This window comes from Pecten maximus, chromosome 18 (assembly GCF_902652985.1).
Source record: "Pecten maximus chromosome 18, xPecMax1.1, whole genome shotgun sequence".
NCBI classification, from domain to species: domain Eukaryota; kingdom Metazoa; phylum Mollusca; class Bivalvia; order Pectinida; family Pectinidae; genus Pecten; species Pecten maximus.
In genome coordinates, this window is record NC_047032.1 from 20,454,616 (window position 1) to 20,471,539 (window position 16,924).

General features: G+C 38.0%; 1 protein-coding gene across 1 annotated transcript in view; it reads right to left on the reverse strand.

Moving 5' to 3' along the window:
- Window positions 1–16,121, reverse strand: part of LOC117316299 (mucin-2-like) — a 54,553-nt gene extending 38,432 nt beyond the window's left edge. Inside the window, exon 1 of the mRNA XM_033870839.1 lies at window positions 16,110–16,121. Within this exon, the coding sequence (XP_033726730.1) occupies window positions 16,110–16,121 (12 nt within the window). The remainder of the gene's footprint in view (window positions 1–16,109) is intronic.
- Between the last annotated feature and the right edge of the window lie 803 nt (window positions 16,122–16,924).

The window sequence follows — 16,924 nt, forward strand, 5'->3', positions numbered from 1 at the left end:
CTAGTCACAAATAAGTCTGAGATTTAGTGGTGAGGCCGATATCTAGTCACCAGTAAGTCTAATATTCAGTATGAGGTCGATATCAAGTCACAGATAAGTCTGATATTCAGTGGTGAGGTCGATACCTAGTCACAATTAAGTCTGATATTCAGTGTTGAGGTCAATATCTAGTCACAAGTAAGTCTTATATTCAGTGTGAGGTCGATATCTAGTCATAAATAAGTCTGATATTTAGTGGTGAGGTCGATATCAAGTCACAAATAAGTCTGATATTTAGTGTGAGGTCGATATCTAGTCACCAGTAGTCTGATATTCAGTGTGAGGTCGATATCAAGTCACAAGTAAGTATGATATTCAGTGTGAGGTCGATATCTAGTCACCAGTAAGTTTGATATTCAGTGTGAGGTCGATATCTAGTCACCAGTAAGTCTGATATCCAGTGTGAGGTCGATATCTAGTCACCAGTAATCTGACTTTTAGTGGTGAGGTCGATATCTAGTCACCAGTAAGTCTGATATTCAGTGTGAGGTCGATATCTAGTCACCAGTAAGTCTGATATTCAGTGGTGAGGTCGATATCTAGTCACCAGTAAGTCTGATATTCAGTGTGAGGTCGATATCAAGTCACTAGTAGGTCTGATATTCAGTGGTGAGATCGATATCTAGTCAGCAGTAAGTCTGATATTCAGTGTGAGGTCGATATCAAGTCACAAGTAAGTCTGATATTCAGTGTGAGGTCGATATCTAGTCACCAGTAAGTCTGATATTCAGTGTGAGGTCGATATCTAGTCACAAGTAAGTCTAATATTCAGTGTTGAGGTCAATATCTAGTCACCAGTAAGTCTGATATTCAGTGTGAGGTCGATATCTAGTCACCAGTAAGTCTGATATCCAGTGTGAGGTCGATATCTAGTCACCAGTAATCTGACTTTTAGTGGTTAGGTCGATATCTAGTCACCAGTAAGTCTGATATTTAATGGTGAAGTCGATATCTAGTCACCAGTAAGTCTGATATTCAGTGGTGAGGTCGATATCTAGTCACCAGTAAGTCTGATATCCAGTGTGAGGTCGATATCTAGTCACCAGTAATCTGACTTTTAGTGGTTAGGTCGATATCTAGTCACCAGTAAGTCTGATATTTAATGGTGAAGTCGATATCTAGTCACCAGTAAGTCTGATATTCAGTGTGAGGTCGATATCAAGTCACTAGTAGGTCTGATATTCAGTGTTGAGGTCAATATCTAGTCACAAGTAAGTCTTATATTCAGTGTTGAGGTCAATATCTAGTCACAAGTAAGTCTGATATTCAGTGGTGAGGTCGATATCAAGTTACTAGTAAATCTTATATTCAGTGTGAGGTCGATATCTAGTCACAAGTAAGTCCGATATTCAGTGTGAGGTCGATATCTAGTCACTAGTAAGTCTGATATTCAGTGGTGAGGTCGATATCAAGTCACTAGTAAGTATGATATTCACTGTGAGGTCAATATCAAGTCACAAGTAAGTCTAATATCCATCGGTGAGGTTGATATCTTTTAAAGATTCAATTTTTATTAGAGGTATGTGAAATTATTCTTCCTTTACGATTAAGCACGGGATTATATAATTGTATAGTACATTTTGTAACTTGAGGGACAGGCATGCATACACACGATAGATGAAAGGTGTAAAATAGAGCAATGATTTCATCATTATGTAGGCAACACGTGACAGCTCACGTCATGTTGTCAACCTATCATCCCGTGTGGCGTATATGTTCGGTTCTCATGTGTCTCTGGCCAAAATAATACGTACCTCACGTTGATAGAGACGTAAATATAACGTGTGTGTTGGTCAGAACGCTATCTAATGTTTAGAATGACGTAAATATAACAAGTGTTTTGGTCAGAACGCTACCTAACGTTTATGATTACATGTACGTACATATAACACGTGGGTTGGTCGGATCGCTACGTAACAATGAGAATGACGTAAATATAACATGTACAATGTATGTTGGTCAGAACGCAACCTTGCGTTAAGAATGACAGAAATATAACAGATGTATTGGTCAGAACGCTACCTTACGTTAAGAATAACAGAAATATAACAAATGTATTGGTCAGAACGCTACCTTGCGTTAAGAATGACAGAAATATAAAAGAAATATTGGTCAGAACGCTACCTAAAGTAATATTGACATAAATATAACAGTTGTATTGGTCAGAACGCTACCTTGCGTTAAGAATGACGTAAATATAACAGACGTATTGGTCAGAACGTTACCTAACGATTGGAATGACGTAAATATAACACGTGTATTGGCCAGAACGCTTCCTAACAATTAGAATGATGTAGATATAACCAGTGTATTGGTAAAAAGGCTACTTAACGTTGAGGGCCAGAACGCTACAAAACTTTGAGCGTAAGGACGCAAAACGCAACACTTAGAATGACGTATATACATGTAGCTACCAGTTTATTTGACTAGAACGCTTCCTTACTTTCAGGGTAAGAACGCTACCTAACTTTCAGGGTACGAACGCTACCGTACTTTCAGGGTAAGAACGCTACCTTACTTTCAGGGTAAGAACGCTACCTTACTTTCAGGGTACGAACGCTACCTTACTTTCAGGGTACGAACGCTACCTTACTTTCAGGGTACGAACGCTACCTTACTTTCACGGTAAGAACGCTACCTTACTTTCAGGGTACGAACGCTACCTTACTTTCAGGGTAAGAACGCTACCTTACTTTCAGGGTAAGAACGCTACCTTCTTTTCAGGGTAAGAACGCTACCTTACTTTCACGATAAGAACGCTACCTTACTTTCAGGGTAAGAACGCTACCTTACTTTCATGGTAAGAACGCTACCTTACTTTCAGGGTAAGAACGCTACCTTGCTTTCAGGGTAAGAACGCTACCTTACTTTCAGGGTAAGAACGCTACCTTACTTTCACGGTAAGAACGCTACCTTACTTTCAGGGTAAGAACGCTACCTTACTTTCAGAGTAAGAACGCTACCTTACTTTCAGGATAAGAACGCTACCTTACTTTCAGGGTAAGAACGCTACCTTATTTTCAGGGTGATAACGCTACCTTACTTTCAGGGTAAGAACGCTACCTTACTTTCAGGGTAAGAACGCTACCTTACTTTCAGGGTAAGAACGCTACCTTGCTGTCAGGGTAAGAACGCTACCTTACTTTCAGGGTAAGAGCGCTACCTTACTTTCAGGGTAAGAACGCTACCTTGCTGTCAGGGTAAGAACGCTACCTTACTTTCAGGGTAAGAACGCTACCTTACTTTCAGGGTAAGAACGCTACCTTACTTTCAGGGTAAGAACGCTACCTTGCTGTCAGGGTAAGAACGCTACCTTCTTTTCAGGGTACAAACGCTACCTTACTTTCAGGGTAAGAACGCTACCTTCTTTTCAGGGTAAGAACGCTACCTTACTTTCAGGGTAAGAACGCTACCTTACTCTCAGGGTCAGACTATTACGTAATGCTCAAAAGTATTCCAACACAAACATATTGGTCAGAGCGTTAGGTCCTATTCAGGTTTACGTAACTGTAACATAAAGACCACACGTGTTTATTGGTCAGGGACATACATACAACACATGTTTACTGTTCTGAACTCCACATTAAAGAGACGTGCAATACAGCACATTTAATTGGACAGAACGCTACCTCGGTGTCATTAAACCTTGAAAAGGGAAACGTATTTATTAAAACATACGAAATAGCACGTATTGTTAGACAAAGCTAAACGTTCAAAGGAGCACGTAATAAGACATTTGTTAATCCAAGGTATAGCTGAATAGGAAGATAATAACAATGTATCAAATGTACACAACCTTGAACTTAATTCGCTAACGCCCTTATTAGGGTCAGGAAATCAGCTTTTGATAAATGGGGTATTTGGTATCGGATTAGAAATTACGTTCTGAAACCAAAACAACACGTTAGATTTAAAAGGATAACTTGCCGTGGGGTTCTGTATGAAAACTAACCCTATTTGGTGTTCCGTGAAGCATGTAATCATTATATATTCTGCTGAGATAAGGAAACTACAACAGTGTAAACAAACGCTCACCTTCACCTGATGTAGGAAACAACGAGAGATTGAGATCGCGTCCTTTGAGGTCAACACCCTTATAATACAACAGAGTAATACATTGTGTAAATGTAAAATAGTAAGAAAATATTGACACTTAAACAAGGTAATCCATATTCATACCAATACACCTGTACTAGCATGACTCGCAGGGAACTGGTAATGAAATATTAGCCCCTAGATGTTTGTTTGTGTTAATCAGCTGAGACTGATGTATCAGGGAGTGTATACGGCGCTTTGGCCAGATTACATAAATGTCTGTACAAATAATATGTTTAGTGGTCATTTACAAGAGGTTATTGTTCGGTAACGCTGACCGCTACGTACATAGTGGTCAGCCAACTCTGTCTATTGTAAAACATTTTCTACAAATGAATAGATGGTATGTATACTCTCTAGTCCATTAACCGAGATACTGACCAAATAAAACACCTGTACATTGTCCGAGATATCTTGGTTGTATATTGTTTTGCTTTCATTCTATAAAGGATCAAAACTTAACCATTAGTTTAAGTTGATTTGTCCGAGGACACTGCGGATACATTAGAAATGCACATTTAAATTATCCATACATACTTTATTTTATCAGATAAAATCATTGACTGGTTTATTGTGTTGTTTAAGTAATATTTCACAAACGATAATCAAAAAAGCTCGGAAAAGCATCCATCATCTGTACACGGTCCAGTCGTAGGGATATGATATTTGACTGCTAGTCATGGGAAATCCAAGGACTGAACGAAGTCAGCACATTAGTAAGAACCAACAGAATGAAAAAGGGGGAGCGGAAGTCAGGACAATACAGATAAACCCCAGTAAATGTTAAAATACCACAGGGAGGGTCATTAACACAATTAATTCCCTATTGTCATGGTTGTTGAAAAACACGTTCTCTATATAAATATATATTAGGTCATTATATTTGACCAAAGAGCGCATTTTCGTGTACAGAATAATAATACAACTGCTTTGCCTATAGCGGGTGTTAGTATTTCATTCTGTATGAATACAAGGTTATTGTGGTTAACATTGTCCAACGCGGTCACATGACAGTAACCATGCGTTAACCAGTCAACTTCACACAGGCATCTAAACAGCAAATACATTCAAAATACAAATGTAGTGATATTTTGCAGGCCTATAAAATCCTACTATGGTGCAATTTAACAGACGTAACTTGAACTTAGAATGTATCATTACACACCATTGGACTTGCTGTCGATATTTAATTTGTTAAGCTGTTTGTAAGTTTCAAAAAAAAACATGCGAAAATTACATATTTTGGGGGAATTTATCAGCCATTTGCATAGCATATACATAGCACAAAGTAGCCATGTCGTTTTGCTCGCAAGTGTCCTAGGCACAAAATGGGTACATTGTCTTGACAAGATTTGACCTTATAATATGTATAAACACTGCTTTTGTTTTGACTTTGAAATGCAAATGGCGCTAATGGATGATATCAAATAAATATGGCATATGATTGGTATTTCAAACATCAATAATGCTCTTATTAGACTCTATACATGACAAGAAGACTGATTTAAGAAAAAAATGTTCAACCGTTGAGTTTGGGGTAAAGTATGCATATTTCTGAAAAAGGCCCCAAACTCATCAGTTTAACGAATTGTCTTAAAAAGTCCCTTCTTTCTCTGGTCAGATGTTTTAAAAGTATGATATCAGGGGCATTTTTATTGATTGAAATGCCTTCCTTTATGCCATATTTGTGTAATATCATTCACAGACACCATTTGCATTTCAAGGTCAAAACAAAATAAGTATTTATACGTACATAAAGTCAAATCCGGTCAAGCAAATGCTCTTACCATGTGTTATAGACACTTGTGAGCATAACAGCTATTTTACAGGTTTGGTTATTCGTGTGACTTATAATTCCATGCTACAGTGTACATATTACCGCAAAGTAACTCTACAGAATGTTCAGACAAATATTTTGGTATATTAGATATATGGCTCGTTTTATGCCATTTTTAGATGTTTATTTTTGTTTGAAATTCAACATTATTCTGCTATGTAGATGACCCTAAGCTGAACGCGGTGCAGAACGAAGCAAATGTGAATGACTAATTTTCAACAGACTTTGATAGTTCCCACTTATGGACGGAGCCAGTTACATTCCTCAGATAACATCGGACAGGCCATCCTCATAGGGCCGCACACCAATAGACCGAATGCTTAACAGTACCCAGGAGATAACTAAAAACATACTGTTATAAAGAGGATGATTTATTTGCTTGATCGGTTTATCGCCCCATGAACAGCCAGGGTCATTTTGAGGCTCGGTCTCATTGTAGTAGTTGGTGACTGCCTCACTGAAAAACCATACGGGATGCCCGTCGCATGCAATCTAGAGAAATAAGAGTAAAGGGTCTTTCCCATGGACACAATCACGACAGCACAGACCGGCCCTTTCTCAGCTTCCCGGGAAACACAAACCGCCACAGGTAGGGAGTATCAAACCACACACCTCTGATTTTCACTTGAAGTTTAGTGGTCAGCGACCTAACCGTTGGTTCACGGGGCGATAAACTCAACAAACAAACAAGCAAACAAAACAAAAGAAATAAATAAAATTAAATTATCTTATTCCATAGTAATTGCAAATTCAAAACAATTTTAACATGTACAAGCATACTATTCTGACTGGTAATCTTAACTTACCACAACACAATAATCAAACAAGTTCAAAGTTACAAGAAAGAGCAATGTAAGATATTTAAAAACTAGACTAGACTTCTGAAAGGTTTTAAAAGTCAGAGTCTGAAGTATTTCGTATTTCTAAAGATAATGAAGCCATACATGAGTACATGTTCGATTTTTTTTTATTAAATTGTTTAGTTTTCCTGAACGTTATATTTTACAAGAAAAGACAACTCAAATTTTCATTTACCATGAATAGTAAACTTCCGAGAAATTTATCATTGTGATGTTTTCATTGAAATATTGTCATGATCATATGACTCTGTCAACACTTTATGTTGTGAGTCATTATTATTCAGCTCCTACAACAGCTGGTAGGCATGTGTATAGGTACACATAAACTTACATTTGTAATTTGAAACCCGTAAATGATGTCAATATCACGCCATGAACCAACCTTTCAATCTATAGTGTGATGTTTACAATGTTTACGTAGTCATATTGGCTATAAAAGCGACTGAGAAAATATTAATATTTACATTTTAGGTTTCATACATATTGTCAATAATACTACCTAGAAAATCCCATTAAATTAACTTAATTCATGTCATGGTATTGTTAAATGCAACTATGTAATAGGTTCTGTACAGGTTTTTTATCCTCAGTTGAGGAGTATGTTGACTATATTGTGGCTGTCTGGGTATTTATCAATGTTTTTATCCCTTCCGTATTCGTTGAAGATATAATTATGTTGTGACTACAGTCTATCAGTCTAATCCATTTATTCAGAGCCTATCTCTACACAGGGAACTTTCTCAAATATCACGAGGGAGATACATCAAAACGGTCACATAGTTTTGCATCATGTTGTTGCAAAATATTAATTTTCATAAATCGTTTCATAGATTATTTAATGAAATCAAAACGAAAGCGATCAGAGGTACGAGAACATAAATGAAGTTCGACCCTACAAACTGTTACATGTACCCTAGATGTTGTAAGTATATGATAACCTACATGTACGTACATGTATGTGTTACTTATAAATAAGCACGGAAAATTTTCACCAACATATAGGCCATGTGAACTGATAATACCGTGAATGATCAATATCCAAACAGCTGTTATCAGGCTGGTCTTGAGTCATAAACATGTGTTCAGTTCCGCTTTAGACAAATTTCTTTTGACATACATATCGAAGAATTGTACAAAAGAAGCGCAATATAATTATATTTAAATACATTTCAGTATCAACTGAAATATTTATGTAGCTGAGGACATATAGCGCTGTTATTTAGGTTGTAACAGAGAAAACCAAAACAAATACAAGAGAGAGAGAGAGAGGGGGGGGGAGACAGACAGACAGACAGACAGACAGACAGACAGACAGACAGACAGACAGAGAGACAGACAGACAGACAGACAGTCAATAAAAACACGTCTGCAAAAAATATATGCACAGAAAAAAAAACTCGAAAAACAGTTATGAGATAGAAGTGAGTGTTTTGTGATACTCTCTCATTAGACTCACACCATGACGTTTACTCTAGTGGTACTCTCTCATTAGACTCACACCATGACGTTTACTCTAGTGATACTCTCTCATTAGACTCACACAAGGACGTTTACTCTAGTGATACTCTCTCATTAGACTCACACCATGACGTTTACTCTAGTGATACTCTCTCATTAGACTCACACAAGGACGTTTACTCTAGTGATACTCTCTCATTAGACTCACACCATGACGTTTACTCTAGTGATACTCTCTCATTAGACTCACACCATGACGTTAACTCTAGTTTTACTCTCTCATTAGACTCACACCATGACGTTTACTCTAGTGGTACTCTCTCATTAGACTCACACCATGACGTTAACTCTAGTTTTACTCTCTCATTAGACTCACACAATGACGTTTACTCTAGTGATACTCTCTCAGACTCACACCATGACGTTTACTCTAGTGATATTCTCTCATTAGACTCACACAAGAACGTTTACTCTAGTGATACTCTCTCATTAGACTCACACCATGACGTTTACTCTAGTAACACTCTCTCATTAGACTCACACCATGACGTTTACTCTAGTGATATTCTCTCATTAGACTCACACCATGACGTTTACTCTAGTGATACTCTCTCATTAGACTCACACCATGACGTTTACTCTAGTGATACTCTCTCATTAGACTCACACCATGACGTTTGCTCTAGTGATACTCTCTCATTAGACTCACACCATGACGTTTACTCTAGTGATACTCTCTCATTAGACTCACACCATGACGTTTACTCTAGTGATACTCTCTCATTAGACTCACACCATGACGTTCACTCTAGTGATACTCTCTCATTAGACTCACACCATGACGTTCACTCTTGTGGTACTCTCTCATTAGACTCACACCATGACGTTTACTCTAGTGATACTCTCTCATTAGACTCACACCATGACGTTTACTCTAGTGATACTCTCTCATTAGACTCACACCATGACGTTTACTCTAGTGATACTCTCTCATTAGACTCACACCATGACGTTCACTCTTGTGGTACTCTCTCATTAGACTCACACCATGACGTTTACTCTAGTGATACTCTCTCATTAGACTCACGCCATGACGTTTACTCTAGTGATACTCTCTCATTAGACTCACACAAGGACGTTCACTCTAGCGATACTCTCTCATTAGACTCACACAAGAACGTTCACTCTAGTGATACTCTCTCATTAGACTCACACCATGACGTTTACTCTAGTGATACTCTCTCATTAGACTCACACCATGACGTCTACTCTAGTGATACTCTCTCATTAGACTCACACCATGACGTTTACTCTAGTGGTACTCTCTCATTAGACTCACACCATGACGTTTACTCTAGTGATATTCTCTCATTAGACTCGCACCATGACGTTTACTCTAGTGATACTCTCTCATTAGACTCACACCATGACGTTTACTCTAGTGATACTCTCTCATTAGACTCACACCATGACGTTTACTCTAGTGATACTCTCTCATTAGACTCACACAAGGACGTTTACTCTAGTGACACTCTCTCATTAGACTCACACAAGAACGTTCTCTAGTGACACTCTCTCATTAGACTCACACCATGACGTTTACTCTAGTGATACTCTCTCATTAGACTCACACCATGACGTCTACTCTAGTGATACTCTCTCATTAGACTCACACCATGACGTTTACTCTAGTGATACTCTCTCATTAGACTCACACCATGACGTTTACTCTAGTGATACTCTCTCATTAGACTCACACAAGGACGTTTACTCTAGTGATACTCTCTCATTAGACTCACACCATGACGTTTACTCTAGTGATACTCTCTCATTAGACTCACACCATTACGTTGACTCTAGTAACACTCTCTCATTAGACTCACACCATGACGTTTACTCTAGTGATACTCTCTCATTAGACTCACACCATGACGTTTACTCTAGTGATACTCTCTCATTAGACTCACACCATGACGTTTACTCTAGTGATACTCTCTCATTAGACTCACACCATGACGTTTACTCTAGTGATACTCTCTCATTAGACTCACACCATTACGTTCACTCTAGTGATACTCTCTCATTAGACTCACACAAGGACGTTTACTCTAGTGACACTCTCTCATTAGACTCACACAAGAACGTTCTCTAGTGACACTCTCTCATTAGACTCACACCATGACGTTTACTCTAGTGATACTCTCTCATTAGACTCACACCATGACGTTTACTCTAGTGATACTCTCTCATTAGACTCACACCATGACGTTTACTCTAGTGATATTCTCTCATTAGACTCACACCATGACGTTTACTCTAGTGATACTCTCTCATTAGACTCACACCATGACGTTTACTCTAGTGATATTCTCTCATTAGACTCACACCATGACCTTTACTCTTGTGATACTCTCTCATTAGACTCACACCATGACGTTTACTCTAGTGATACTCTCTCATTAGACTCACACAAGGACCTTTACTCTAGTGACACTCTCTCATTAGACTCACACCATGACGTTTTATCTAGTGACACTCTCTCATTAGACTCACACAAGGACCTTTACTCTTGTGATACTCTCTCATTAGACTCACACCATGACGTTTACTCTAGTGATACTCTCTCATTAGACTCACACCTTGACGTTTACTCTAGTGATACTCTCATTAGACTCACACCATGACGTTTACTCTAGTGATATTCTCTCATTAGACTCACACAAGGACGTTTACTCTAGTGATACTCTCTCATTAGACTCACACAAGGACCTTTACTCTAGTGACACTCTCTCATTAGACTCACACCATGACGTTTTATCTAGTGACACTCTCTCATTAGACTCACACAAGGACCTTTACTCTTGTGATACTCTCTCATTAGACTCACACCATGACGTTTACTCTAGTGATACTCTCTCATTAGACTCACACCATGACGTTTACGCTAGTGATACTCTCTCATTAGACTCACACCATGACGTTTACTCTAGTGATACTCTCTCATTAGACTCACACCATGACGTTTACTATAGTGATACTCTCTCATTAGACTCACACCATGACGTTTACTCTAGTGATATTCTCTCATTAGACTCACACAAGGACGTTTACTCTAGTGATATTCTCTCATTAGACTCACACAAGGACGTTTACTCTATTGATACTCTCTCATTAGACTCACACAAGGACGTTTACTCTAGTGATACTCTCTCATTAGACTCACACCATGACGTTTGCTCTAGTGATACTCTCTCATTAGACTCACACCATGACGTTTACTCTAGTGATACTCTCTCATTAGACTCACACCATGACGTTTACTCTAGTGATACTCTCTCATTAGACTCACACCATGACGTTTACTCTAGTGATACTCTCTCATTAGACTCACACCATGACGTTTACTCTAGCGATACTCTCTCATTAGACTCACACCATGACGTTTACTCTAGTGATACTCTCTCATTAGACTCACACCATGATGTTTACTCTAGTGATACTCTCTCATTAGACTCACACCATGACGTTTACTCTAGTGATACTCTCTCATTAGACTCACACCATGACGTTTACTCTAGTGATACTCTCTCATTAGACTCACACCATGACGTTTACTCTAGTGATACTCTCATTAGACTCACACCATGACGTTTACTCTAGTGATACTCTCTCATTAGACTCACACCATGACGTTTGCTCTAGTGATACTCTCTCATTAGACTCACACCATGACGTTTACTCTAGTGATACTCTCTCATTAGACTCACACAAGAACGTTCACTCTAGTGATACTCTCTCATTAGACTCACACCATGACGTTTACTCTAGTGATACTCTCATTAGACTCACACCATGACGTTTACTCTAGTGATACTCTCTCATTAGACTCACACCATGACGTTTACTCTAGTGATACTCTCTCATTAGACTCACACCATGACGTTTACTCTAGTGATACTCTCTCATTAGACTCACACCATGACGTTTACTATAGTGATACTCTCTCATTAGACTCACACCATTACGTTTACTCTAGTGATACTCTCTCATTAGACTCACACCATGACGTTTACTCTAGTGATACTCTCTCATTAGACTCACACCATGACGTTTACTCTAGTGATACTCTCTCATTAGACTCACACCATGGCGTTTACTCTAGTGATACTATCTCGATAGACTCACACCATGACGTTTACTCTAGTGATACTCTCTCATTAGTCTCACACCATGACGTTTACTCTAGTGATACTCTCTCATTAGACTCACACCATGACGTTTACTCTGGTAACACTCTCTCATTAGACTCACACCATGACGTTTACTCTAGTGGTACTCTCTCATTAGACTCACACCATGACGTTTACTCTAGTGATACTCTCTCATTAGACTCACACAAGGACGTTTACTCTAGTGATACTCTCTCATTAGACTCACACCATGACGTTTACTCTAGCGATACTCTCTCATTAGACTCACACCATGACGTTTACTCTAGTGATACTCTCTCATTAGACTCACACCATGACGTTTACTCTAGTGATACTCTCTCATTAGACTCACACCATGACGTTTACTCTAGTGGTACTCTCTCATTAGACTCACACCATGACGTTAACTCTAGTTTTACTCTCTCATTAGACTCACACCATGACGTTAACTCTAGCGATACTCTCTCATTAGACTCACACCATTACGTTTACTCTAGTGATACTCTCTCATTAGACTCACACCATGACGTTTACTCTAGTGATACTCTCTCATTAGACTCACACCATGACGTTAACTCTAGTTTTACTCTCTCATTAGACTCACACCATGACGTTAACTCTAGCGATACTCTCTCATTAGACTCACACCATGACGTTTACTCTAGTGATACTCTCTCATTAGACTCACACCATGACGTTTACTCTAGTGATACTCTCTCATTAGACTCACACCATGACGTTTACTCTGGTAACACTCTCTCATTAGACTCACACCATGACGTTTACTCTAGTGATACTCTCTCATTAGACTCACACCATGACGTTTACTCTAGTGATACTCTCTCATTAGACTCACACCATGACGTTTACTCTAGTGATACTCTCTCATTAGACTCACACAAGGACGTTTACTCTAGTGATACTCTCTCATTAGACTCACACCATGACGTTTACTCTGCTGATTGTATGTCAAACGAAACCTTTCTGTGATATGCTATCATGCGACATTTATTCACGCCAAGATCTACTGACTTATCAATAAACGCCACGTCTTAAAATGATATTGTACGCTATCATTCCCGGGGTCAAACTGAGGCAGACACTTCGGTGAACAATTATTATTGCATGATATAACATATGTGTCTAAATCATGACGTTACAATCTCTCACTAACGGTCAACGGAAAACGCCACAGGGTAAATCAAACTATTGACAAATAAAAAAAGTTTCAATGCTTCAATGTTTATTCACTTTAAGCCTTACGGCTCACAAGCATACTTAAATATTACATCATATAATTTACAATCCTTAATATATAATACAAATTAAAGAAAGATGGACAGCATTCATATACTTACTTTACATATGCAGTAGATTTATTAAAATATATCATATTGAAAATAAATATTACAGTAAGATTACAGATGTTATGACATTTCTGAGCGGCAATATCGAATGGATGATTGAGTGGAGTATAGAATAGTGTAGTCAGGGGATAGACGGTTATAATGTTGGTAAACCTAGAAACTGATATGTGTGAAAACAAAATAAGCTAAAGCTGAGTTCTAGAACGTACTGTAAAATACAATTCCATGGACTTCCCTTAATTAAAAAGCTCTTTCCTGTTACCTACAGACAACAGCTGGACAAAATTATATGAAGAAGGGCGATTCCAGTGATACATTTTAATGATCGAACTTCTTTCGGTTATCTTTGTAGAACTTTAAAAAAATATGAAACTCATCCTTTACCTGTTTTTGGTCACAATAACGACAGATTCTATTCGCCCTTGGAATATTGCGATACCTACCTTCTTCTACATAGATTAAGTATTTCTCGGGCGAATTAACAAGATAACAGTCCGATTATGATAAATCTTAACATCAACTTTCCAATTCTTAATGGTGCATTAATTAAAAAAAAGTCGAAACATCACAATCTTTAAATAACACCAGGTATACATTCCAAACTATTAATACAATTTATAACGTGTTCTAAAATTAACAAAAACCTATTCATGTAGGTGGTTTTATCACAATTTATAGAACAACATATTTTCCCGTCAATCATTACTTTTGCTTGGCCTCGTTTCAATGATTCAACTTTCGGTGACACGCTGTCGGTCGACTGTGAAAAACACGAATGTGCATGTGTAAATCAAAATATCCTCGGGTTTAATTTCGCTTGCTCTATTCATAACAGACCCTTCATTCCATGTCGGTCAAAAGGCTCGTAATCTTTTGTTCATTAAAACCACCTATATCGTAAACAACTTTGTGTAGACAAATAAATCGACATAATGGTCGGTAAGATGTCCATTGTTGTACTGACCAATATACTCTCCTCACCGGCCAATACACAACGGAGTGGTGGGGGACACAACGTCTACAATGATAACAATGCCGTATAGACTACTCAGGTCAACAGACAGACTAATGTATCAACACTTTTATTCGGTGACTTAGCTTCTGTCTACAGACCAATCAAGTAGGCACTATCATTGCAGAATTAAACGACATTTAAAAAACGTAATTCTAACTCAATATGTATGTTTAATAAGAGTTACGTCAGGACACATTAACTGATAATACCTATATTACAATACGTAATTCTAACTCAATATGTATGTTTAATTAGAGCGACGGCAGGACACAACAACTGATAATACCGATATTATAAAACGTAATTCTAGCTTAAGATCGGCATTTATAAACAGGGCAACATATACTAACATAGAAGAGTTGCTTTTAGAACAAAATATAAAAGACCGTATATGTTACAACATAATTATGGTTTTGGAATTAATACATGTAGAGTATATGCGTACAAGGGAATGACAATATAAGCTCGACACTGATCTTCTGTGTTGGTGCCAGGGTGATGTTTGTCTGAGGGTGAACACGGAATATACAATAAAGACGGTGAAATTGACCCTGGATTTTACCAGTGAAGTCAGTCCAAATATAGAAGTTAAATCATTTGATTCAAAAACAGAGGGTCGTCGTCTACCAAACCAACCTCAATTTGAAATCTAGATAGATAGAACGACGGCAAGATATCATCAAAAGGTTTATTAAATCTTAAGATAATACACATTGGAAGGTTTCTTCAGTTTCCTTGATGGGATGTGTCATGTAAATCTGAGTCAAATCCAGTTATGCTTAGGTCCACATCAATCGCACAGGGGTACATAACATTTTCTAATGGGATTATCTCACCTGGTGTTCAACAAGTATCCCTCTCGAATCGAATCTCTCTTATTCCGTGATCAGCAATCGACACCTATCACAGAAATCGTATTATTGGGAACGAGTTCATGCCTTGTGACATTAAATCAAGGCAGGTTGTGAAAGCAGGAATTTGTACCTAGAAATGGCAAGTTCACAGTAGTACATCAGCATGATATGCTTCTCATATTGAAAGACTTCAATACTATAGAGCGTATGTTAATATTTACAATTGATTAAAAAGATTAAGTGTGACATAGCATAAAGCATCTTCTATTATGGCTTTATTTAACAATAACACCAAGTATCTTCTATCATGGCTCTGTACCGTCAATACTTTAAATCACTTAGACTTCGCTAATATTTTATTTCGCGAACTTACCTCTTTAGACATATTCGCGAATACCTCTTTTGCGAACGCGGGACTAGAAATGATATTGAATTCGCTTAAGATGAACTTTTAGGCTTTTAGAGTTATGGGCTCAAGAAGACTCTTATATCAGTTACCGGTAGCTTGGTCACCATCTTAATGTATGAATTTGCGTACAAATAATCGCGAGGGATTCGAATTCATGATTAACTCCCTTTGCTTGTTAACGCAAAAAAAAAATGCCTCGCGAAATGTAAGTGCTTTCCATAACGACAAAAGTCAGAAGTGTTCCATCATGAAAACAAACATTTTGTATTTATTTGTCTTACTCAACAGCCAGACGAGATAATGCTACAGCGACAGTTTCGGTTTCACTGTAATCTGTTATCAAATCTCAAAAACATAGATATTACAGACACGATAACGGAGTATCAACGTCCACCAGTCGTCTGAGAGGAGGCGTAAACATGTTGATGTAGACACTCACTGTATACTTACAAAATCCAAAGGGCAACCTCATCAGATGTATGTACTTATAGCCTATCGCATTTACAGATAACCTATAATATACTATTCATAGAACGTATAACATACACATATAACCTATATTACATACTTATTACTTATAACACTTACTTATATTTCAATTCATCTCAGTTGGACTCAATGAAACTTTGGTTTGTTTTTGTTTGGTTTGTTTTTGTTTAACGTCCTATTAACAGCCAGGGTCATTTAAGGACGTGGCAGGTTTGAAGGTGGAGGAAAGCCGGAGTACCCGGAGAAAAACCACCGGCCTACGGTCAGTACCTGGCAACTGCCCAACGTAG